The sequence below is a fragment of the Clytia hemisphaerica genome, unplaced genomic scaffold (genome assembly GCF_902728285.1).
Source record: "Clytia hemisphaerica strain Z4C2 unplaced genomic scaffold, Clytia hemisphaerica genome assembly, whole genome shotgun sequence".
Taxonomy (NCBI): domain Eukaryota; kingdom Metazoa; phylum Cnidaria; class Hydrozoa; order Leptothecata; family Clytiidae; genus Clytia; species Clytia hemisphaerica.
Genome location: NW_027104146.1, coordinates 2,011,985 through 2,038,341, shown reverse-complemented (window position 1 = coordinate 2,038,341; position 26,357 = coordinate 2,011,985). Strand labels below are relative to the sequence as shown.

The window sequence follows — 26,357 nt, the reverse complement described above, 5'->3', positions numbered from 1 at the left end:
CGAAAATAAATAAAATGCTAGATCCTATCCATCGGCACGAAATTTAAAAAAGCAAATTTGTGCTTCACTTTTTTTGCTGGAGAAAGCTTAAAGTTGCCTATTTTGTTGCCCTTCGGGCTTTACAGATCTGTGGTTTTTACCCTCGAACTTTACAAGTTTCGTAACGTAGTGAGTGACTTCCTAAAAATTCTATTGAATCGTTTTTTTGGTTTTCATGTTGTAAAAATTTATTGCAAAAAGATAGACTGGAGTCAATTATAGTCCGTGTAATATAGTTATATGGTTGTTATATGGTAATATAATGATAGTTGCGGAATAATTTACAATCTGTCCCCTTCATTATTTTTTGCTTATTCTCAACTTCAGTTGAGCTAGAATCTGAGAATGTCTGTATGTGTGTGTGTATGTCCCAAAACTTTGGGGCAGCCTGGAGACTTCAAAAATTGTTGGATTTGGCTGAAATTTGGCACACTTGTACCTTGGGTGAATATCTGGGGGTCTGCAATTGGGCAAAATGAATAATGAAATGAATAATTTGAAGCCACTGAAAATGAGCCCAGTGCGTTGCGCACGTTCGACTATTTCTTATAATGTCTGAAATGTTCGTCTAGTATGCTAGACTACAAAAATATAACATTCAATGTGGCTCGTTTTTAACACTTTCTTCGTTACTTTCTCTATACAGGGCGATAAGCAAACGGCACAACCGCCTACTATCATGAGACCGACTGATCTCTTCTTCAATAAGATCAATCCACTCTTCAAAGAAAAAGTAAGAAAATTTTCCATTTGAGTCTCCATAACTCGAACACGCACGAAATTTGTTCGAATTATGGAAGTTTCGAGTTATGGAGATTGGTTTACGAGGTATTGTTAACTGAAGGGACGAGAAAACTTATTCGAGGAAAATTCGAGTAAAAGAGGTTCGAATTATGGAGACTTCACTCTATAACTCCCAGTAATTCATTTACTCTTACAATTGTAATGGAGTCTCTATAACTCGAATACGAACGGGGAACACAAACTTGGTCGAGTTTTGGAGATTGGTTTATAAGGTATTGTTAACTGAAGGAACCAGAAAACCTGTTCTAGTTAAGGAGATATTCGAGTTATAGAGGTTCGAATTATGGAGACTTTACTGTAAAAGGCGACTCAAACAATTAGTACATACACCAAAGGTTCCTACCCTCCCGCGAAAAACTATTAGAGCATACTGCCAAGAGAAAGAATCTACTTTGGATAATAAAATTTAATGGAGGAACCAGAAAACCTGTTCTAGTTAAGGAGATATTCGAGTTATAGAGGTTCGAATTATGGAGACTTTACTGTAAAAGGCGACTCAAACAATTAGTACATACACCAAAGGTTCCTACCCTCCCGCGAAAAACTATTAGAGCATACTGCCAAGAGAAAGAATATACTTTCTATTACTCAACTACTTTCTTCTTGCCACAGTCCTCAACCAATAGCTAAGTTTATGTATTTGTGTTTTTCTGGGACATAGAGGTTTAGCTTCTCATTTTTCTAGATCCTGATTGAACTCGATTTTGGCGGGTTATGCCAAAGCTTCAGTTACTCCGCAGTCCTCAAAAGTGCAAATACATAAACAGAAATTCTCCGTTAGCCCTTCTTTCAAATCACTTTTCTTTTTTTTTCAGGGTATCGACATTCAGAGCAGTCGTAAAGAATGGCCATTACCGCTCTTGCGTAAAACGCTGGCTGAATTATCCAATGATACACCGTGCGACCTATTAAGCAGGTGAGTGCAACCATTATCAATTAGTATTAAATTTTCAAGGCACTTTCTTAGTTCCTGAAGAAAAGACCTCAAGTGAGAATTGCAAAATATAGTCAACTCTAATTTGCTCATCTATTATTCAAATTTTTCTGTAATTTGAACTAAAACATTTGTCCCCTCAGCTGGCGAATGGAAAGAAATACTCTCGGTAATTCGAATCTCTCTCTAATTCGAAGGTACTTTTTGATCCCTTGAAGATCGAATTAGAGAGAGTCAACTGTAGCTGAAAAAGTTTTTAAACGGTTTTTGAGTGACCGCATCATAAAGGTAGAGTATTTTTTTCGCAGGACTGTGGGTTCACCCCCTAGAAACCAGTACTTAAATCCTCTCTACTTGATTCTAGGCCCGGGGGGGGGCAGCTGGGCAAAAGGACCGACGGGTATGTGCGGGTCCTAAGGGTACCTTTTCCAATATGTTTAAAATGCACTGTAAGGGTCGGAAAAACTAGAGATGCACTGTAAGGGTAGAAATTTCAGAAAATTCTTGAAAAATCTAGATATTTTGACCAAAAATGCTAGAATTTTGACCATTTTTTGCACGAAAGGGATCGAAAATTTGGGGGAAAATGCACTGTAAGGGTATGATTTTCACTGATTTTTGCTGCACTGTAAGGGTGCAATTTTAAAAGCCAATTTTTGGCCCGCACATACCGTCAGTCCGCAAACCCAGTGCCCCCCCCCCCGGGATTCTAGGAAACTAAAGAGAAGGGTTTAGGGCAAAGTAAGTTTAGAAAATCAGGGAGTCTTCAGTTTTTTTCGACATCGATAGTGTGACTTACCTACTTTTAACGTGTCTCTTCATAGAAGTTTTGCTTGAGAAAATTTTATCTTCCAAAGGAATAGCATCACTTACTTCTTTTGACCCCACTTTATGATTTAGATTTGCCATCTTTTAAATGTTCCAGAGTTAAAAGTTTTTCTGTTATAAACGAATTTCCATCTGAAAAAAATATTCAAAGAGGCTTTTCCGTATGAAAAGAAAATCCAGCATAATTCACCAAACTTTCAAATGTATTCCACCCCCTTCCATTTTCTTAGAGAGTTTTGGACATCAAGCATCAATGCAGCGAACTGGTGGAAGATCATTCAGACGTACACGCACAGTGTTGCAGTGATGTCTATCATTGGTTACATCATCGGTCTTGGCGATCGCCATCTCGATAACATACTCGTTGATCTCACCAGTGGAGAGGTAATGTTTGTCTTTTTTCCTCGAAAAAGGTGAACATTTATTTTAAAGAAGTCATTTCACGCCCTAATTGATTTATTTGCTTGTTTTTCTATTAAGCGAAACTTTGCCTGTTACAATAAAATTTTTTCCTTAAATTTCAAAATTTACTGTACCCAAGTTATCTTTCAAATTTGGACACTTTTAAATGAGATAAATCTTCTTTTCGAAAAGCCTCTATCTGAAGCTTTTTTCAGATTCTTCAATTAGGTACTCGATCAAAATTAGATCAGCCGAAAGCATCAACTTATTGCTTAGGGTGGTCTGGTAGGAGTTAACCGTGTGTTAGATCTGAGACGTTTTTGTGTGTTTTTAATACCAAAAACCTGATTTCACATTTTCACCACAGGTCGTTCACATCGATTACAATGTTTGTTTCGAGAAAGGCAAATTGTTACGTGTTCCGGAACGCGTACCCTTCCGTATGACACAAAACATGCAAGATGCACTCGGTGTTACCGGAGTTGAGGTGAGTAGATGTCCTTAGACAAAGTAAGACATACGTTTTTAAGAACATACAACATTTTTTGAAGCATTCAGATGTTCTTAAGACCATGTTCGCACGTGACGGTTCCGTTTTGCTCCGAAACGAAATGAAGCCATTCTATTGGTTACATTCAAATGTTACGTCACTTCTAACCAATAGAATGGCTTCATTCCGTTTCGGAGTGAAACGGAACCGTCACGTGTGAACATGGTCTAACTTTTTTAGTTTTAAGCCTAAAAATGTTTTTAACATGCTCTTATTTTCGCCATTTTTTGAGCACTTTTGCCCATTTTTCTAGAAAATTTATTGGTTTGAATTTTGGAGACTGTAACAAAAAAATGCAAGATGGCATGAAACTTTTAATATGAAATTTATAACTCGTTGTTCTTTACTCAAATTAGAATGAAAAGTTTTTTTTCTTTCTTCCAGGGAGTTTTCCGTGCTTCATGCGAAGCTATCATGACTACTCTTCGACAAGGGCGTGAAACATTACTCACCCTGCTGGAAGCTTTCGTATACGATCCGTTAGTCGACTGGACTACCGCTAACGATGGGGCGTTCGCGGGTGCTTTCTATGGCGGTGGGGCGGGACTTGACGACGGCAATAAGTATAGTCGTAAAGAAATCGAGCGAGGAATCACGAGGACTTTGTTATCCACCCGTGTGGCCGAAATGCAAGTCTCATGGACCGCCAATAAGTGAGTTGTTTTGCTCCTTTATCATTCACCCGTAGCCTCTAGAGTTCCCCTCAGCTATAAATGGTTTTTATCTCCTTATAAGTTTCAGTCCGCATCATCAAACAATCAAGATGGAAAAGTGTGTTTTTGTCCCTACTTTATGTCACGCAGAAATCGCTTTTGAATATCAAAATATCTGGAAATTAATTAACTGGTTTTATATTCCGTGTAATACAGTAATATGGGTGTTATATGATAGTACGATCATTGTTACATGATAATATACAATCTGCCCGTTTCATTATTTCCGTTATGCCTGAATTAGTCGTCTAACATACGTCTACCAGATTACACTTTTATGCGTTCTACTTTATTTAGTTAGTGGTATTTTCCTTTCTATAAAGAATAAAAGCAAGTCCGGGAAAATTTATCAAACCAAGATATTCAAAGCAAAAGATGAGATTAAAATATTTCATCTTTTACTTTGAATATTTTGGCTTGATAAATTTTCTCGGACTTGCTTTTGTTCTTTATTGGTCCAAATTTCCTTTTTATTGTTTACGTTCCTTTGATTTCACGCTCGTTTAAGGGATGATTTAACGCACTCGTTGAAGAACTTGCGAATCTCATTCGAAGGATATTGTAAAGCGGTGAACAGTCAATATTATACGCAAGAAGAACTGCACGTACTCAAACATCAAATGACATTGTTGAAGTCAGCTCTGTTGAGATCTGATCACCCTTTGCATACGTTGCAGTCAAGGTTTGAGTTTTTTTAGTGTACAATAGATTCTAATCTCGTAACAGTTCTTCCATCCTGCGCATACCACGCTCTGCTCTAGATAGGCTGCTGGTATCTACTAACGGATTCGTATTCCTTTTTCTTCTTGGGGTTTTGTAGAGGTCTGCGATCAAGACTATGCTCTATAAAGGGATATGGCAGACCTGACCCAACTGGCACACAACGTTGTTTCAACGTTTATCTAATTTTCACAACGTCCATAACATTCAAAACTGCGAACTATTTTCTTCTGGGACTTGATCTCAGCCAGCTTGTACATAAATCTTTCAAATGAGGATTAATTTTTAGTTCTCCACGCAGTTGTGGGTCTTTTATTGTTGTTCCTATGCTAATAATACTATTTATTGCTGAAATTTTTAATGACCTGTTTAAATACAGATACGACAAACAAGCTCGTTTGTTGGAAGATTTCAAGTTTTGGAAACACAAATTGGATGAAAAACTGATTGAATCGAAACACCTTCTATTGAACTACCAGGTAAATTCGAGAACTTTCTAATTCAGTCGAGTTGAGTGTCAAGTTTGCCAAGATGTTTCGGGCTTCTTTGACCGTAGGCAACAGGAAAATACTTTGTAATACAGTGGAGTCTCCATGACTTGAACACGCACGGGGGACATTTGTTCGAGTTAAGGAAATTTCGAGATATGGAGCAAGGCTTATAAGGTATTGTTAACTGAAGAGACTATAAAACTTTTTCGAGTTAAGGAGACATTCGAGTTATAGACACAAATTTGCGACATTAGTGTCCAGGGTTTAAAGGATATACCAACCTTAATGAGAGTTGCCAGAGAGAAACATCACGAGTCATCTTTCTTTCCTTCTTTAGAAAACTTTCTTGAAAGTCCAAGGAAGCCACATCGCTAGTCTATTCACTGAAGTCTGCAAACTAGCTGAAGTTGGGTCACCGAGCTATGGACCAGCTGTCAGTTTCTTGAAAAGTGCGGGACAATCGAACGTCGTCAAACAATGTGAATCAATCGAAAACGAACTCTCTGTTGTTTTGAACCAACGAAGGAGTGCATTACGTAATTGTTTGGAAGCAGTTTTGACGTACTCCTCCATCGTGAATCAGGTATTGTTGTTTTTTTGGACCATCTCTACTTTATATTTTTTTTTAAGAAAAGTATATAAAAACATCAGGCTTGAGGACAAAAACTTCAGAACAGCCTAAGTGCAAGGCTTTGCAGACTCTAATAAATGTAATTTCTAAGCTAATAGACCTTTTCATAAATTTATGTCACGAACATCACTTACCTCGTTTTGAAATTATTGCCATGGTGATTAACTCTCAGTGGATTTTTTTAAAACTACTTTATCGGGGAAAACTTCGTCGGGGAAAAGTGACGAAATTTTGGCCAAGTGACGAATATTTTTCCCCGACGAAAATTTTCCCCGGCCTTAATGCGTTTACCAACTACCAGCAAGTGACGAATATTTTTCCCTGATGAAAATTTTCCCCGACGAAGTCTTCCCCGATAAGGTACTTTCTATTCATATGAAAAATCATTTAATGTCTCAAAGGGCATGATCACCATGGAAATTGTTTGAATACGAGGCAAGTGTTACTCGGGACGTAATTTATGAAAAGGTCTAATTGACAAAAAATGCTGATTATGAGAATTTTTTAAGGCTTAACACGTGAAAAGATGATAACATTTCAAACTTGTTAATGTCCTTATAAATAAAACCTCCTCCTCCTCCTCCAAATTCAGCGTATTTCACCATAATTTTAGGAAAGTATTGCTAATTTGCTGTGTAGAATCCATTTTCCATCTCAGACGAAAAATCTTGCTTTGGCGGCTGGTATAAATAAAAGGCCTTTTCATAAATTACGTCACGAGCAACGCTTACCACTTTTTCAAAATATTGCTTTAGTAATTGATTCCCAGATGAGTTTAAAAGAATTACACTTTATTAAAAAAAAAGTAACACTTGATCACCTTAGTAACGGTTTCAAAACGAGGCAGCCGTTGCTTTCAAAATGATTTAAAAAAGGTCAATTAAATTGTGCTTCTCTTTAGTTCTCATTAGAATACACAAACCATCCGTCGTTGTGTCTATGGGTACCGTTGCTAAGCAACCTTTTAATGGACCCCACTTCTGTCAACTGTAACGAAACACTTGCTCAGTCCACGGCCATCCTGGAAGCTAAAGCTGCATTACATAAAGATTTCGAACCGCTTGTCGTGACGCTGGAGAACAAGTTAGATCATTATTTTAACGAACAAAATGGCAAACTTGGCAAGGTATGAGATTTGTTACTTCTTCAAAATGTACTTACAGATCTCTAACAACTTACGTCTTTATTATGGAGTCTTTCTATAATTCGAACTAAAATATTGGTCCCTTCAGCTAGAAAGTAGTATAAAATACTCCCTGTAATTCGAAGAAAAATTCTTGGTCGCTTGAAGACGGAATTTAATAGAGTCAACTTTATGTGTATTTTTCTTGGAGATTGCTTGGTTGTTCTCTAACCAATGCACAGAGAATTTCTTGACTTTTTAAGGTTATCGGTTTGTTCAATGTTCAATGCTTTGTAGATTAACCAGTTCCAAAAAAGTATCACTTTTTTCATTTTTGCAGCTTTGTGAGCGCCGTAATACAGAGCCAACGGAGCTTTCCGGCCTTTCAGGGCCAGTCACGGAGACGTGGAACGCCTTACGAAAGTTTGTAGGTGATGCAGGTGGTGCAGGGGCTATCAGTTTAGCCTGTGTAACTGTGACTGCGTTGAATACACTCAATAAACGACAGTTGGTCATGGAAAATGCTGCTGCAGGTTTGATTTAAATCCTTCTCCTAATAAGCTTTTCCAGAAAAATCGGTATTTCGCAATGGATCTGTTACTTTTGAGGTCTTTCAAATCAAGAGTCAAGTGAGGATAAAATTTTAGTGCCACGGTGACTATCGAACTCGCGCCTCCTGGACAGAAGCCAAGCACGATAATCACTATACACTACGCCCCTGGAAAATACAGATTTGCAAAGGAACCCTTGGAAAAATTATTTTCATAACTTTAAAAGTGAGGGAGGACGAACTAAAATTTTAGAATAACCTTTTACCCCTGGAAAAATAAAAAATACTCCTTTATACCCCCTGGAAATATTCCTCTATCGTCGCCTTGTATGGATATAAAATGGAATAGCCCATTTCTTACTCGTAAAATTAAAAGCTTTGTTAGACATAGTTGGCTAGATAGGTGTCAGATAGGTCATCCACATACTACATAATTCGTGCTCAACAAAAATAAACTTATTCACAACATTGATTTATAGTTGCCACAGAGCGTTTGATGCACCTCACGTCACGTGACGGGGATTGGTTCCTAGACGAGTTGTCCACCATGTGTGCCAACATCTCACAACTCCTCTCTGTTCTCAAGAACAACCCTCTACGTCCGCAACTTAACGCCAAGAACAATCAAAACCAATCAAGTGACTTGTTGGATAATATCAATGTTGGAATGCAGGTTGTCTTCGCCGCCGTTAAAACGTACACTAGCCTACAAGAGCTGATGTCTAATTTCAGGACCATTATTGTACCAGAGGCTGCTAACAGTTTCTTGAAGAACAACCAGTCAGTCATTTACATTGCTGAGACAGTAAAAGGTATGTGTCACAGACGACAATTGTTTTCAGCGGTTCGCATGATTCTTAAGAACTAACTTTTTAGACCATATCTAGATACGAGGTACTAAAGGTTCATAAGACATTGTTAACTGAAGGGATTAAGGTGACATTCCAGTTTTACAGGTTCGAATTAAAGAGAGACTCTACTGTAATTTTTTCTATCTATGATACGTATAGACCTTGTGGAGAACTCTCCGATGACGTTGAAGGAGCTGTGTGAAGCTCACGAGAAGGCCATCAAAACGAAAACTGATGTCAGTGAAGAGGTACAAGAAACGACCAACAAGTTGAAACAGATCATCGATCGATTGATATTACCTGAAGTGGAGGACAGAGAACACGAAACCAACGGTATATTTGTTACTCTGTGTCAAAAAACTTCTTTCTCAGTGAGGTATTATAGAGAGATTTTCCCGTCTTCGAATTCTTCATAATCCACCAAAATTTCAAAACGTACAAAGTCTCTGATGGAAAACCTTGCTTTGACGGCAATAAATTTACTGAAGCTCTCTTTCATTCGAATCAGATTTTCTTTCCTTTAAATGCTTGGGTTAAGATTTGATTAAAATATTAGCCCACCACAACCACGCTTTATATTAACAGAAATCGATCGTTTAAATACTCAAAGTGGTTTAAGATTTTACTTTTTTATCTTTCTCTATTATCCAGGTGGAAGTCCTATGATGAACGCTGGTCAAATGTTGTTGGAAGGCTTTACCGGATTGTTTAAGAAAGCAGAAGACGAGCTTTCCGTATTGTACGATTATTTCCGACGTTTGAAATCTCACGATGTTTCTACTGCCAATGAACAGGACAACCAACAAGAGAAAAACATCAAGGTATTTATGATATGCACCATTGCTGATTGGTTGAAAGTGACGTATTGACTGATTTTACGTCACTTTCAACCAATCAGCTATTGGGACCGTGATGTAATGCGAGAAGACATCACAGTGGTGTCACTTTGAGGAATTCGGAAAATTTAGAGAAAAAACTCGATGATATCTTACATTTCCACAAGAGCACTTCTACGATTTTGTTGTCGATGCTGTCGCTTAAAAGATATCTAACGCACAGTTAAGGGTTGATAAGTCTTTTTAAGAATCCCTTAGGGTCTGAAGAGGAGTTTAAGGGGAAATCTATTCGTTTTCTAATCGTAACATTTTTGACAATCTTTATTTTTTTGGTAATCTCACCAATTCTGAGTATTTTTCACTTTCTTTTCAGTTGAGCAAATCGATGTGTAGCGCACCAAACAGCAAATGGCAAAATTATTTCTTCGTCAAGAAGTTGGTTTCCATTCATGGATTCTTCGAAGCATGTCTCCAACAGTCTAGTGAGTTTTATTACGTATCTTCGCCATCATATAATGGTACCTCATTATACGCCAAAATATCATTCCCTTATAGTTTAGCTTGCTGGACTCCAGTCTAGTTTCCTTGCGACTCCTTTCCTTACTCACCGATGATGTTTTTTACCGATTTTAAATCACACTGGCTGACCTACGTCTCAATCTCCTCAGGATTAATGAAATATTCTTTATTCCCACAGATGCTACTCGTGAAATTGACATGACCGTTAAAGATTTGAATGCACCCACATTGAGTGAGATGAAAAATTCCTTGACACCTTTCTCAAGTATCATGTGTGTTTTCAACGAGGATCTCCTCTCGTTATCGGTCAAACAGTTCATTGCAGACTGCGTCCAGAGCTTCTTGATTGGCGTCCCGTCGTGCGGTGTCTCTACCTTACTCACCAACTATGTCAGCTTACTCGCACCAAGCGTGGCGCGCGAGAACAAGAAAGGCGTGGTGTCGATTGAAAATCTCTGCACTAAGGTAAGAACTGGATATATGAAGTGATTGTTGATTTTACATGATTTCGCACCGAACAATAGAGAAATCTTTTGACACCTAAGATATTTTCAACGAGAGATTACACCTTTTCGACCGTAGCCGCCCATTGCCGCGCGGGCATTTTTTTCACCGCTAAAACCGTCCCAGTCCTTTTTTCGCACCTATAGAAGTAGAAAAATGTGTCAAAAAAGGATTGTATCGAGTTTAGGGGGATAATCAAATATTTAAGTGGTATGTTTTACCGTGCGACTTCGGTCGAAAAGGTGTATTTGTAAATGAATCATTGCCCAAACGATGAAAGACAGTATTTAAGCATCGTTTCTTACAAATTGGACGGAGTATTGAGACAAAAATACCATTAGAAACTAGAAATTTCCAGCATGTTTCACGATTGTTTCTTTTTAGCTGGTTGATACGAACTTGAAGAGTAATTCCTTCAACCATCATCACTTATCTCAAGCGAGCGGTCTCATCAACGCGCACGACGTGGCATGGAGGAAACATGACCTCGCCAGGTAAGGCTCAAGGAAATTATGAAATATCAGATTCTTGATAGTCTGGAAACGAAATGGCCTTTTTTGCTTCGACCTTTAGCTTGTATGTGTTTTTATTTTATTCTGCATTATACAAGTCCCTTAGCACTTCAAAACCAGTTTTTGCCAAGTTGGCAAAGCTGGACAAAATCTTCCATAGGGCAAATTGTAAAAAATTAGCATGAAACAAGCGCCTCTATTATTTTTCATTGAAAATTTGTTTTAGACGCCTTGATGGTTCGATAACAGCACAAAAAGAGATCGTGCAACGTGCTCAAAGACAACTGGTCCGCTTTCAGGTAAACATTCTTGAAAACTCTTTTTTTTCAATTTTTTTGAACTAATATTGAAAAGCAAATGAGCGGAAAATATAAGTGCATTTAAATATTTTCCAGCGATACCAAACTTTTTACTATACGTCAAACGCTTGGAAAGTTATGGTCAAAAATTAAAGACTGCATACTTTTATCACACTATTTCGCAGGGAATTCAACTTTTTTCTCAAATATTGTGATTTTGATTGTATCTCTTAGTGGTTGCATGGTGACATATGTAGTGGTATCGTCAAGAAACGTAATCAGTCTTTATCCAATCCTACCAAAGCTTCCGTCGTCAGTGAGATCAAGAAGGTAATAGTGATTGCTGCTACTATGTACTTATTTTTGTTTACAATATGGCATATTTTGTCTATATGGCCTATCTCACGTTTATTGCTCCGTAGTACACTCTAAGCGCATTGTCTGTTTCATAAAAAGATTCCCGCGCGGAGACCTCTGCGATGAAGTATGATTTATAAATAGCAACAATTCTCTCATCTTCTCCCCTCTCTCACCAAAATTCCATCGCAGCGGTCAGTTTGAAAAATCTCAAATGAGAAATCACAGTCCCAACAGACCCTCTACGGCAATGAATTTTGAATGATCATATCTTTTTAACGCACAGACGAAATATTTTTTCCCGTAGATCAGACTCTTTTAATATTGACAAGCTTTCTTCTGTTTGTTTATCTTTGTCGTCCAGCACTATATGTACCCGTTATAAGCTTTTGCAGGCTAACCACGAATGAAAACTACCGCAATTGCAGTATACTGCAATATCGAGGGAATTCCCTGACTGTTTATATAAGTTGCCAGCTCTATTTAATATTTCTGGTACAAAGTTATTCACATCACTTTTCTTTTCCATTTTTTCACAGAAAATGCACGCAATCAACCAAGTGGAGCAAAGCATTCCCGCGTTGATGGAGAAGTACACACAGTTGCAATCCAGTATCGAACAACGATTGAAATGGGCTAGTGGTGCCAACCCAGCCCTCAACAGCGTCATGGAGAACTTTGACCAAGCTGTCAGTGAAAAGAAAGCTACACTCATGGTAACAAAAGTACAGTTCGGGGAATCTAATTTGTTCGAGCTACAGGGAGATTCGAATAGCACACCGCTATGCAAACGCCGTAATTATTAATTTTAACATTTGGCCGAAATTCAATCCTACAATCCTTTTCATCTTGATTCGTAATGCGTGCAAGTTATTACTTTTATATTGTCAATAAGTGTAATTGGCTTGCAAAAGTAATCAATGCAAAGGACGATGGAATTAAAACTCGGACAAACAGTAATTTTGATGTCTGTTTTTAGAATCAATGCGGTATGCTATTATAGAGAGTATTTCACGAGGGTTTCTCCTTGACAAGAACTGAAAATTAGTTCGAATAATAGAAGTCCGAATTCCAATGTATTTAGAGCTTTGTGTGTGCAAAGCAACTTTATGTGTGCAGAAAATGAAGTTTAAAAACAATCTGATTCCAGAGAAAACTTTTCAGCTCTCACTCCACTTATATTCTCTTTTTTAAGCTCAATTAATAACAATAAGGTATGAATCCGAATGGTTCAATGCAGAAAAATAAGTCCAATAAGTCCAATAGCAACAAGACGACTCAGAGTCGAAAATTTCGCATATTGTTCGATTATTCATAGATGAAATAATCATATTAAACGCCCGGGAAGTACTGCGGTTGCAGAATGTCAGATCGGAAAAGTGATTCTTAGATTCTTCTAGAGATTTTTTTGACTTTTTCAGTGACCCGGGAACGTCAAAAACAGAATCTTAGGTTCAGCCCATACTTAACAGGTAGTTATGTCAGGTTACCCATCCTCGTTATAAATATAGTGCAATAAATAGAACGGGGCTAGAAAAAAGCTTTATTGTCACCTAAAAATGAACGGTCCCAGTGTGGATTAGTTGCGTATTATCTTTGATTGTTTAAAAAAATATTAAGATGTTAGCACCTGGTAGATAAAGCAAAAAAAACAACAATACAATATCCAAAATTAAACGAAATCAGATAAAAGAACTCAAGGTATATATGCTATTTTGATAAATTTGGCTGTAAATTCTGTGCCAGGTATATATATTATAGTAAGTGTCACGTCATATCAAGCAAAAGTCAAATTCCTCATTTTTTTAATCTTCTTTCATTTTTCTTCATAGTATATATCTCAAATTTCAAAAACCTTTAATCATTTAGATTGTTCATCTCTAATATATCTTTCCAATGGTGTTTAATTATCTACCTTAGCATAACTTGGTGCTGAGAAATTGTTTGAAAAATAAAGTATCCACATACTTTTTTAGATGACAGACTTTAATGACATTAGATACAATACTAACCCAATCAAGCAAAATCAAACACAATCAACTTTGGCAGGCAATTAGTTTTGCTAAAGCCTTGGAAAATAAATATAACAAGAGTTCAGTTTTAGCCATTGTGGGGGTATTTTTGGCAAAATATTGATATTAGATAAGAAAAATACCTTAAAGGAAGAAATTTTGGCGGGAATTTAATTTGGCGGATGGCCGAAAAAGTTTTTTAGAGGGAATTTAATTTGGCAGGTGGACGAAAAAAATAAATTTGGCGGGAATTTAATTTGGCGGATGGTGGAAAAAATAATTTTTGAATTTTGGCGGGTACTTAATTTGGCGGATTCTGGCCAAATCCGCCAAATCCGCCAAATTTTCTTTCCGCCAAAATTTCTTCCTTTAAGGTATATAACTGTTTTTAAAGCTCGATAGAGCACAAATTTGGAAAGTACATGAAATATTCTAAATTTGGTGGAAATTAAGTTTGGATTTCAAGTAAATTTTAAGGCCAACTTCAGTTCTGCATAAATTTTTTTCCTTAAAACTAAAACTTTGTAATTGCTGTTGTTTGCCTCGGTTCCATATCATTGAGACATTATACTGACGTTATCATTTGAGCAGGTCGATCAATTTTGATTGACTTCCATATTTCTCATAAAACAGAGACTCGCCCACTTGATACATTTTTTAGTCAATAACCAATCAATTGGTTTTAATGATTTATATATCTTAATGTTAATGTTAATGTATATATTCTTGAAGTCGAAAAATGTGTACAAATCTGTAATAGCTTTAAAGCTAATAGACCTTTTTTCAAAGAGGACGTCCTGTTGAATAATTATGTAGTCCAGCCATAAAAACAATGATAGAGTCATGCATAATTACTGTATCATGCATATTGTAATAATTATGCATGGTTTTATCATTGTTTTTCTGCTGGACTACATAATTATTCAACAGGGTGGCCTCTTTGAAAAAAGGTCTATATAGTTCAACTGCCTATTTTACAAGATGAATCATCATCATTCATTTGACGTGTGAGAGGAAGTCCCAGAACAGATAACCTTCACTTGATAAAAACAAACAAAAACTTTGCCAACCAAAAGCTAGCCTGGGTAGCAGCGACGATGAGCTGCCAACAAAACATTAGTCTTTTTTAATTGTAAAGTAGCGTTGACTTTTATTAGCCTTTGTTGCTACCTTTTCGTCAACATGAAATAAACCATTACCTACTTACTTACTTACTTAAGGGAAGAAATTTGTGTGTGAAGAAATATTCCCATCAGACATCTACAAACTTCAGCATTAAAATAATGTCAAGAAAATATTATAAATACACACTTTTCCTAACTAAATATTCATCAGTAAAAATTAATCTTCAATTGAGCTTGAATCAATTTTGCTTTTTGATTGGGTTAGAATCATCTTGATTCAATGGACCCTTTGCTAGAGGCGCGATGTCATGTTAGATATATAATTAATACTCCAGCACAAATCAGAAAAACTTAACTCCACGTTTCAATGGTTGCGGCAAGGATAACTTTGGTTATTGTCATGTGAAACCGTAAATCGAAATCTCAGTCACATGTGTAGCATTGTGAGTATTCGATTAAGTTCAACAAAACATATCGTGTTCAACAAAGTTCGACTTAACAAATGTTCGAAAAATTTGAAAAAAGTTCGAAAAAAAAAAGTTAGACAATTCGACAATAAATCTGTTCAACAAATTTGACGAAAATTCTGTTTGAAGAGTTTTTCTCAAATTACTGCTTGATTAAATTCAACAAAGTTTGATTAATGTAATCAAAATAATCCAACTATTAAGGTCTTCTTTTTAAAGTTCGATTAAGTTTGATTTCTTTAAATCAAATTTAATCGAATTTTTAAGTAGTCCGGTAAAGAACCCAATTTAGTTGAATACTAATCGGACAACTAAATTTGAAAAAGTTTGATTAAAAAAAGGGTTCAATTAGTTGTGTGGGAGTAATTACATCTAGTATACCGTGAAGTCGGGTAACTTGCATCAGTAGAGGGAAACTTACATAGCCATCAAATGACTGACCAATCAACAAAGCGGCAAAATTTAAAAAACCAATGAACTACGTAGCTTTGCTCGCAGATCTACTCTATCTTTTTGTTTTGATTTAACTTTTTATTTTAATGACCAGACAAGTCATTCATTTGAGGGCTTTTCATGTTTGCCTCCACTGACTGATGCAAGTTTATACCCAATATCTCACACACGGTAGGACAGCTACAGTATATAACTTTTGTCACTTAGATTGACACCCTGCCATAAATCCCTCTGTAAAATTCACTAAAATACTTAGTAACTGATAATCTGTCTTACAACTAAATCAACTATCAACACCTATTTCTACCTGTAAAAAGAAGATCATACCGTACCTTGTGTTTGTGCCTTGTCATGTCTGTGTGGTTGTAGTTGGTGTTGATGTTTAAGGACAACTCTTTAATTGTAATTCCCATTACTATATTGGTGCATTTACTAACTACACAAACATAAAATACTATGCTAAAAGAAATATTAATATCTTTAAATACTCAAAAAAAACAGCAAAAACATGATAAAATTACAAACAACCAAAATGCAGTTCTTACAGCATCCTGCAAGCCGCCATTTCTAAAATCGAGTGATTGTTTACAAATCCTTGGTTACGCCTACCTAATACTTGCGGAGTGAAAAACGTTAGATTTAATCTTAGCGAGTGAGTCCATGCTTAGAATATTCGAGAATGTTCTAGAAATATGAAAACCACTTTCGTTTTCTAAATTTTATTCCGCACCGCGAAAGACTATCGTAATACTTTCGCTATGCGAAATTAATAAAGCTACTCGAACTCGAACAGAGAATCTTATTCGTTCGAATAACAGAGAGATTCGAATCATAGAGAGTATTTTAAGAGTGTTGCTCTGTTCGAATTATAGAAAGAAAAGAAAAGCGAGAGACGACTGTATTTCAAGTAAAGGGTTTTGCCGTTATGGCACTCTTTACTTGATTAAATTTCGGTACATGAATGCTATTTCTAACTGCTCCTCATCTTTCATCGGGTCGAGATGGAGTTTTTACAAGTTCTTATTTGATTTGGTTGGTCGTTAACCTGTAATAAAACAATTTTTTTTACTTTTTCTAAAGATCGTTTTTATTACTTCAAATGACCAATTATTAAAGTATCTTATAAAAACTCCATCTCATCTGCTTTCATTCAATATCATTCACAGAGCGAGAGCAGTTTGACACCAGAAGTGATCGGCCTCGCCAGTGCTATCGTCCAATTTGAGACATTCCGAATGAACACGAGTGAAGTGGCAAACTTTGATCAAACCATTGTCACCATACTCGAAAAGTAAGCTCTTTTGATTGGCTCTAACCTGTACCACCCCACTCACGGGCGTTTTTCTATATTTTGAAAAAACTTGCCGTGTGTCGGTTAGTTTCGGTTAGCGAGACTCAGTTAGTGTGTCTCAGTTTGTCCTAGTTTTCTGGGACAAAATCCGAGAAAAAAAAGGGTAGGAGTACTCTTCTTAAAAATGAAATGAAAGATACCATTGCATTGATGCGTTAAATGTAACGTCACTTTAGTTGTGCCAGATTAATGCTAAAAATAGCTACGCTCCACCGCAGAGATATTCAGAGGTTTTCGTAAAAATATCTCAGACACGGAATATTGCTTAACCGTAACAAACCGAACTTTGCGTTATCTTTTCAGTCAGCGAAGAAGAGTTTTGTACAGAAACTTCTCTGATAATATATAAACATTTGTCTACCTCTTCAAGATTAAATCGATTTTTTTCTCTTCAGTTGATATTCGATCAGCTTTCTTTTTTGTCGAATTTCAAGAGAAAATGACTTTTGATTGATGTTATCCCGTTAGTAGCTAAGCCTCTAACGAAAAATTTCTTACAGGAAGTGGGTATAGAAATCTGCGAGTCAGACTTTTTTGTGGCCTAGACAATACACAGGTTGCAAAATTAAAGTCTGAAGAGAAATCACGCTTTTACTCGAAATTTTTATGTGCTTGTTAAATGAAATTTAATTCTGATTGGTTCGAATTTATTGACACTAATTAAGTTATCAGCTGTAAGTTGTAAAGCAAGCAACTTTGGAATAAAATCACGTGAACTTTTTCGAATAATCACATGTTTTGACTGCATTGATATAATTTTGCAACCCGTGTATTGATTATGCGAGGTATTCGCTTTCCCTTCGGCTTCGGTTTTACCAAATTGGAGAAATTTAATACGCAGACACCAACCCTAATAACGTGTTCCTTTCTTTCTCCTTTTGTATAGATGTGGTAAATCAAGCGAAGTCTTTGAATCTTGTATGGGCGACTGGGGTGACGTGGAACAACTCATGAATAGCCTTCAGGTAAGCTCGAACGTTTCCTCAACAGACTCGACCACTTAAATTGCGAGCTAGATAGGCCATTTCACAGTCGAAATGGATAATTGGTACACGCTTTTTTTTTTATAAGAATGGTGTTTTTTCATTTCATCATGGATATTCTTAACTTTTTGGCAAAAATCATCCGAAAATATTCTTACGGTATCCTTAGGTTAAGATCGAAATCGGCAATCTACAGGTTAAAATGCATTAAAAATGGCATTCTTAGGTTTAGTTGCTAAATTCCATGATGGTGATATTCTTACCATATTCTTAATTTTTTGGCCATTTTCATCATGGACATTCTTATAAAGTGTATTCTTATAAAAAAAAAGCGTGTAATCAGGACTGATTGCGCCTCTATAACGGCTTTCTGTTGGCTAGACGCAAAAATCTTCAAAAAATTTTCAAAACTTTGGACTAATTGTAAGTGGTCATTAGCGCACAGTGGTCCTGATTTCCTATTACGCTTTGCGACTGTGAAATGGCTTATTCTCAATTCTTACTGAATTCTGGCGTTGATTCGGACGACAAGAAGACCATATGTAGGTATTCTCTACAGTGAATCTTGCTTCTTGTTTTATACGAAGTTTCTAACTGTGGTATGCGATAATAACTTAAAGGTTATAATTGTTCCCGTTTCATATCAGACACATATTCCATATCAGGACAGTGTCTGCATATTGTTATATTATGCTGATATTATAAGCTCTTTCTTACCCATCTTGCTCTACATTCATGTTAATTTAATATAAAAAAGCTTGTACCTTATTACACGAATATTACTAGTCATTTTATTAACACGAATTGAAAAATTTCGTGTTAATAAAAACCCACTTAACTTAATCAAAACCAGCCGCTGTTTCCTTGAAAAAGCAGAAAAACTCGTGTTAATTTCAGATCGTGCAAATTACAAGGCTGTTAAATACTTGCCTACTTAGTAATATAAATTATATATATATAAAATAACTAATATTTGTGTAATAAGGTAAATTAGAATTGATGAGTAAGCAAACGATAGTCAATTGAAGCCCTCTATAAAATCAATTTTCTATCGACTACAGATCAGTGTACCACCATCAGAGCCAATCACTGTCGATTGGATGAAGAATCGATTGGGTATCGTCGAGAATAAATCCAAATCCATTCAGAACAGTGAATCCTCTGTCAAAGGAATCATTCAGGTTGAAAAAGTAAGTCTTGATGATGACGTCACTGTCTAGACTTGCTTTGGTGTGGAATTTAACAGGCGGTACCTAGCTGGTAACCGTAAAGCAATTTTTTATGTACAAAGTTGTTGATCGATATTGGTTTAACACAACTAAACAGCTAATACGTGTACCGTATTACTTCAAATAAACGCCTTCTTCTTTTAAGCGCCCTTTCCCTTGAATAAACGCCCGTTTCTTAAACAAAGTTGTTGATCGATATTGGTTTAACACTACTAAACAACCAATGCTAGCCGTATTATATTACTTCCAATGCCCTCTCCCTTGAATAAACACCCGTGTCTTAACTTTTTTACCGTGGGTGGGCTAATTGTTCAGATTCTACTGATTGCTTCTCCCTTACATCATTGTTTTTACAGGACAGTTTGAAAGGACAAGTTTCGACAGTGAAGAGTTGCTTCACAGCACACCACGCACTTGTCGGTGAAGTCAAAACCATGCTCAAGACACTGGCCAAGGTAATTTAAACACTATCCACATTTTCCTTTCATTACTGAGCATGGAACTGAATTGTTTAAACGTTCAAACTTTTTTCCTTTCCACGTAAGTAAATGTCGTTGAAATTTCTTAACAGAGTGACTTTTCCCACTAATTCGTGAAAATTCATAGGCGTAAATCTGGCGGTTTTTTTTTTACTTTTGCCGCGAAAGTCTATTTTCCTAAAGTAATCTTTATTTTCGTCATGTGAACATTGTTTTTCTTTCGTATGATCTATCAACCAATCAAATTCCTTTCATATTATCTATCGACCAATCATATCTTTTCCTCGTAAACTCTCGACCAATCAATTTTCAGGATGAAGAGGCACCAGAATGCACCAACGTTCGACGTTTCATTCAATCGCACAACAAATGTTCCGAAGATTCTTCCATTGTTCTCAAAAAGATCTTAGCAGGTAAACAAACACTCGATAAAGTACACTACGCAAAAAAACAGTCTCAAAAATTCTTCTGTCTCAGAGGAATTTCCGTCTCAGCGAGGTATATAAAGAGGCTTTTGCGCCCAAAATTCTGCATATTTCACCAAAATTTCAAACATTTGTGCTAATTTGCTGTGTAAAATCCTCTAAGAATTCTCAGGCTCAGAGAGCCACTGTTGTCAAGTTATTCTTTATAGAAGAACAAATAATATTAATAAGAACTTTTTTTTTCTTATCTCACAGTTTGCAGTGTGAATCGTACAGAGCCACACGAAGACTTGCCACCGTTCATAAATGATGATGATTCTTCGAATGTCATTAACCTCATTGACGACCTGGACACTAGTGTCTCCACGTAAGAAATGCACCAATATTTCGAACATTTTTACGCTGGCCCGACCGCTTTTACGCTACAGCTCAATATTTTCACTTTTAGCCCTCACTAAAAACCGGGATTTTTCATTTCGTTTCTTAGACCAAGTTCAGACGTTACGATTCCGCTCCGTTCCAAAACGAAACGGTTCTGAAACAAGTGTGAACATCAAAATTCGAAACGTCAAAAAAGAAGACGTTACAAAGCAAAACAGATCGAAACTGTTTCGCTCCACTTTTTTCATCGGAACGGAACTGCTCTGTTTTCTTGCTCCGAAACGTTCCGAAACCAAAGTTCCACTTTGACGATTTTCGAAAAATAGAAGCCTTTCAAGTGCTTTGACGCAAATTCGACTTTTTAGCTACTGCAGGAGCTTCGAAAGTTAAAAGTGACGTCAAAAAATCGAATATTTAGAGCCCGAAAACCCGGGCTCAAAAAATTCGAAAAAGTCGCAAAGTGGAATAGACGTTACTGCGTAGAAAAAACGCGGGTGACGTCTAGTACAGGTGACCCGGTCCTAATTCTGATACTTTACGCCCCTCTTACACCAGCGAAATAACGACAATAAGGGCCGGCGTAAAAAGAGCCGATATGGTACTTTAGTTTCTACTGTATTTGGATGGAAAACCTTTGTATGAGAAAGGTTCTGTTCAAATCTTACTTATTTGCTTCACGAACGATGGTTTAACTTAAAAACTGTTTCTTTTTTTACCCTAGCCAACTTCATTTAACAAGAATTGTTTAGGCTTCTTATATAGTCCCTCTAGTTCAGTTTGAAGGGGCCGTAATCGTTTTAGCTCGATTTAGAAACAAAGAGATTCGAATGGTGGAAGTTACGTCATGTAAAGCCTGTCCCATCCACAACTCCGATCAAAGATTTTGCTTGTCCATGGTATATTAAGTCAGTGGTCCAACCATTAAATAGATTTGCTTTTTTCCTGCGAAGAAGTTTTGATAGTTTTAGTTTTCCTTTTAAGAGGTGAATTAATTTGGTTCACAATATTTTTTTACAGACTTCACAATCATCTATTGGATTTCGGTGTCAGCTCCATGGCAACCGAGGAAACAACCACAACAGTAGGAGGGCAGTTTTCTTCATCCACGACGGCTCTTCTCTCGTCCCCTTCCACCGGCTCCACCGCGACGACAGGGGGCGGTGCAACGGCTTCAACGCAAGAGAAACAAACGGAAGAATACGTATCATTCGCAACAGGTGTTTTAACATTTACTTTCTTTAAATCTAATTATGAGGCGTTCCTTGGTTGAGCTCCTTCGTCAAACAGAGCTTTAGGGTAGCCCCTCTTATAAATTGAATGACTAAGTCTTGTAACATTATATGAGGGTTTTAATGGATGCGTTTTGATTTTTGACATGACTAGAAAATTACAGATTTGCATATCATGTATAGTTGACTTGAACCCTTTAGCTCAATTTACAGTATGGCACTTATTACATTTCCAAGTCTATCTGTAGCTTAAGAGTGGTTCAGCATTAAGAAATCTTCTTAAACTGCTCTCATTTCGCCTGATTTTAGCTCTACAAAAACAAAGTTTCCCTTCAGAACCTACGCCCACTTCTGCTGCACCGAGCGGTGTAGTCAGCAGCCTTCCTGAGGCTCAAGGAGATGGTGGTGGGCGGCCGAACCAATTGGAAAGTGTCGCAAGTGGGGCCGTAAGGACACCCGTGTCAGCCATCCCGCTTGTTGCATCCACTTCTTCAAGGACAAGTGAGTGTTTTGACTGTTTGACTGCTTTGTTCAAACCTCGTAATTTCACTATTCGTAATTAACTTTTTTTGGACCTACCTTAAGGTAGTCCTTTAAATTAACCCTTGTCCGTTCCTTCGTCCGTTCGTCTGTTGCCAGCTTTTCTCGGGATCGGCTCATTAGTTTTTTCTAACTTTTTGCACTATGATGCAAAATGGCAATGCCCAAAATGTGACGGAGCCTGATTTTCGAGAAAAAAAATTTCCGGCCGAAAATGGCGGAAATATGCCGGAAAAACTGGTTTTTCGGCATTTTCTCGAGATTTCATCATTAGTTTTTTCTGATTTTTTGCTCAAAGATGCGTATTAACAATGCCCAAAACATGGCCTAGTCCGATTTTTGAGAAAAAAAATTTTTCGGTCGAAAATGCCGGAAATCGCCATTTTCTGGATTTTCATTGGACTTTTTTCTTATATTTGGTTGTTTTTTCATTCAAAAACATTATTAATAGCAATGCCCATCAAGCATGTTTCAATTTTCAATAGAATTGATTTTTGAAGCCGGAACTATTTAAAAATCGCCAGGAACAACCTATTTTCGCCGGAAAGACAGTATTTCTTGAATTTCTCAAGCTGTACTTTATATTTTTTATGAAATTTTGCACACTGATGCAATATGACAATACCTAAAATGTGACGAAACATTTTTTCTGGCCGAAAATACTGGAAATATGCCGGAAAAACCGTTTGTTTTTTTTACATTTTCTCAAATTTTTATCCTTAGTTTTTTCTGATTTTTTGCAGAAAGATTGCATTCGCGATGCTCAAAACATGGCCGAGTTCGATTTTTGAGAAAATTTTTTTTCCGGTTAAAAATGCTGGAAATCGCCGTTTTTGCAAATTTTCATTGGATTTTTTCCTTGTATTTCTATGTTTTTCACACAAAAACATTATTCATAACAATGCTCACCATCAAGCATGATTCAATTGTCAATAAAACTGATTTTTGCGACCAGAACTTCCTATTTATTTTTTCCCTACAACCCTTCCCTCTCCCCCCATCAACAATCAATGATGAATTTATTGCGTTGTGTATTTTCGCTAAACGCTATATTTTCTGACTGATTTTTTTCATTTTTCTTTTCGCATTGCTATCTAACTTTCATCATCAGGTAGGTCCATTCAGCATGTTGCTTGTTGATATTAATATTATTTACTTTGCGTTACCTCCTCACTTAGCTGTTGCTACTACACCCAAGAAATCCATGCCAAGCTTCACGCGTGACCCAAAGACCGGGAAAGGTATGACTTACATTACAATTCGGATTGTTTTATTAACGAGGCTAGATTAATCTCTGTTTGAAATCTAGATAGACTAAGAAATATCAATTAGTCAAGAGAGTTACATGGTTTCTCTAAAATCTAAAAAAGATGAAAAATTAAAAAGCGTTTTTTGATTTTTTGATGGAAGAAGATGTCAGTTGTTGTAGCTCAAAAAACCTCGTAGGAATACGTTATTTTTGACACATTTTAGCTTTCAGTCTCTTTAACTGAAATATGACAATAAATTTATTTTTGAAATTGTCGGAAAAGAGGTCTTCTAGAAAAGAATTTCTCTGTCTGTATGTTCATCTTGAAATCGTGTTTTCGTCTTGTTTATTCAGCTTTACAAGAGAAAAACTTGTATGCTTTGAACGTTTGGAAGCGAGTCAAAGCTAAACTAGAAGGTCGCGAATTGGATGTCAACACAAGGTCTTCTGTGGTCGATCAGGTTTGAGGATTTTTCTGGAGAACTCCACTGTCTACACCCTTAAAATTGGGGTACACGTTTTTTTAAAGAAAATTCTATTTTTGAAGGACAACTGGAGACGTGAGTTCGAATCCGGTCCGGGTCAAAAAATGTTCACCAAGTTTTATATTTTATATTTTTTGATGTGTTGAAAAAAAATTTCCGTTATCGGAAAAAATACGAATAGTAAAACTCAACTAATATAAAGTTTCCGGCTTCTTTTAATTGGGCTTTAAAACATTCAACTAAGTGAGTATATATGAGTTTGGGACATCCCTATTTCAGTGCCGTAGGAAGCATTTTCTTATAGGGGGGCTGAAGTTTAGTGACACGGCGAGGGCCAACCATGGTTTGGCCCGAGGGGGGAAATTTTGAAAATTTAAGCTCTAGATTGCTTGAAAATGCACTCAAAACAAAATGCTTTCAAGAAAAAACAAGAAAAACTTTGCATTTTGCAAAATAACCATTTTTGAAAAAATTATTGGGGGGCATAGCCCCCCCCCCCCAGTTGCTACGGCACTGCTATTTGTTTAGTAAACAGTTGTTTTGAGACACAATTTCTACTTTAGGTCGGTCGGGTGATTGACGATGCAATTAGCCTGGACAACTTGTGTCAGTTGTACGAAGGCTGGACTCCATGGGTGTGATACGTGACGATGATGTGGTTTCAGTCTAAACAAATGTCTCTTGGGAGACTATAGACAAATCTTATAAAGAAAAAGTAAGCGCTTTCAAGTGTGTCATCACTAGATAAGCCAAAAACAACTACACGCCACTTTTTCAACTCTCTCTTGCTCGTATTGGTACAACAAAAGAAGAAGTCGCGAAAAATGATTTTTAACGATTTTTACGACCTATCGATTGATTGGATCATATGTTATTGAGGATAGAGAAGTCCCGAAAAAAGTGGAACGCCGTTTTCTTAGCTCACAACTGGTTTATGTTTTTTGACTTTTTTTGTGTCGCTAAGCAACCGAAGATCTGGAGCATTCTGGTATTGAAGATGGTGGACGCTTTTTAATGAGGGGTGAGTTCTACCGAAAAGCAAGAATCCTTGCTCATTGAATGAAATGAATGGGAAGAAAAAAAAGTGCGTGTGTTTTGTTTTAATTGGTTGAGAAAAGTTTTATTTTTGGAGGACAACACTTTCATTGGATACGGAATCCAGGTTTAAAGAAATTTGATTGGTTAAAAGAGTAAAAGAACGAGTTCTGATTGGCTGCTGAAAATGAAATGTTGGTCTTAAATGATTGGTTGATTAGTTGGAGAAAGATATTAAAAAGTTGGGAAAAAATGGAGTTTTGGTGAAGAAAAAAAATGATTTCATAAAAAAAAAATTGAAGACAAACTGTTGTTGGAAAAAATAAACAAAAAAATTGTTAAAGACATAGGATTCATAGACAACCCTTGAATCTGCCATCTCGAATATGGGTGTGTCGCAGAAGATATCTTAAAAGAAAAAGATTGACATTTTAGCATTTAAATTCATGTTTTTGAGTAGTTTTTCAGTAGTTTATGACGTATAGTGTATTGGTATATTCATTTTAAGTAAACATTTTGTATTCGTAAAAATTTTTCGTAATATTGCTTATAGGGGATGGTTTCGCGAACAATAACTTGACCAAACTTTCTAGCGAATAAGTTTCTTAAAAGACTTCTTAAGTTCAAAGTACGTTTCTTGAAAGGGTTCTTAAGTTCAAAGTACGTTTCTTGCATTTGAAAGATCGATAAAGCCTTACTCTTAAAATCTTCTTAAAGTGAAGGTTGGTGAAAGAAACTTTAAATCCCTAGATTTCAGTCAAACCATGCTGAATTTTTCGATCTTCGCAGGAAATACAACAAAGGCTCTAATTTTCTGTGACAATTGAATCACCAGCCCCCTCCCACCAAAGTCCCACAACGTTGAATCTGAGCGAAAGAAATCTCAACTGACTCAGTAACATATAAAGAACTGAAAGAAAAGAGAGCAATAGAAAACCAGAACGAGTAAATTTCCATTTACTTTTGGCGGGGATTGAAGAATCTTTCTCTAAACAGAAAAAATACTCAGTAAAAACCACTTAATTTAGTCTTGGAGAACATTGAACTAGGTTAAGTTCGCGAAATTTCATTCACTTGAAGCAGAGAGGTGTTCTAAGGCTGGTACGTGACGTTGTTTCAACGTTCACCCAACGTTCTATGGATGTTCATTTGACGTCACGTGTCAGCTTGGCTATTTTAAGTCTATCCTCAGTGTGACTTTTTTGGTTTTTGCATATGCGTAAAGACTCGGTTATTCATTTTTGTTGACCCT

General features: G+C 36.6%; 1 protein-coding gene across 1 annotated transcript in view; it reads left to right on the top strand.

The window, feature by feature from the left end:
- LOC136813905 (serine/threonine-protein kinase SMG1-like) overlaps positions 1 to 25,422 on the top strand; it is a 57,862-nt gene extending 32,440 nt beyond the window's left edge. The window contains exons 46-75 of the mRNA XM_067070409.1: positions 686 to 772; positions 1,659 to 1,759; positions 2,836 to 2,989; positions 3,375 to 3,494; positions 3,942 to 4,210; positions 4,779 to 4,952; positions 5,370 to 5,469; positions 5,819 to 6,064; positions 7,014 to 7,238; positions 7,576 to 7,768; positions 8,265 to 8,597; positions 8,796 to 8,969; positions 9,288 to 9,457; positions 9,846 to 9,954; positions 10,170 to 10,456; positions 10,880 to 10,989; positions 11,234 to 11,306; positions 11,541 to 11,636; positions 12,203 to 12,379; positions 16,886 to 17,010; positions 17,957 to 18,035; positions 19,115 to 19,243; positions 19,639 to 19,737; positions 20,075 to 20,174; positions 20,442 to 20,553; positions 21,585 to 21,784; positions 22,106 to 22,297; positions 23,515 to 23,577; positions 23,940 to 24,046; positions 24,634 to 25,422. Of these exons, the coding sequence (XP_066926510.1) occupies positions 686 to 772; positions 1,659 to 1,759; positions 2,836 to 2,989; positions 3,375 to 3,494; positions 3,942 to 4,210; positions 4,779 to 4,952; positions 5,370 to 5,469; positions 5,819 to 6,064; positions 7,014 to 7,238; positions 7,576 to 7,768; positions 8,265 to 8,597; positions 8,796 to 8,969; positions 9,288 to 9,457; positions 9,846 to 9,954; positions 10,170 to 10,456; positions 10,880 to 10,989; positions 11,234 to 11,306; positions 11,541 to 11,636; positions 12,203 to 12,379; positions 16,886 to 17,010; positions 17,957 to 18,035; positions 19,115 to 19,243; positions 19,639 to 19,737; positions 20,075 to 20,174; positions 20,442 to 20,553; positions 21,585 to 21,784; positions 22,106 to 22,297; positions 23,515 to 23,577; positions 23,940 to 24,046; positions 24,634 to 24,711 (4,482 nt within the window). The 3' untranslated portion in view covers positions 24,712 to 25,422. The remainder of the gene's footprint in view (positions 1 to 685; positions 773 to 1,658; positions 1,760 to 2,835; positions 2,990 to 3,374; positions 3,495 to 3,941; positions 4,211 to 4,778; positions 4,953 to 5,369; positions 5,470 to 5,818; positions 6,065 to 7,013; positions 7,239 to 7,575; positions 7,769 to 8,264; positions 8,598 to 8,795; positions 8,970 to 9,287; positions 9,458 to 9,845; positions 9,955 to 10,169; positions 10,457 to 10,879; positions 10,990 to 11,233; positions 11,307 to 11,540; positions 11,637 to 12,202; positions 12,380 to 16,885; positions 17,011 to 17,956; positions 18,036 to 19,114; positions 19,244 to 19,638; positions 19,738 to 20,074; positions 20,175 to 20,441; positions 20,554 to 21,584; positions 21,785 to 22,105; positions 22,298 to 23,514; positions 23,578 to 23,939; positions 24,047 to 24,633) is intronic.
- Positions 25,423 to 26,357: the final 935 nt, after the last annotated feature.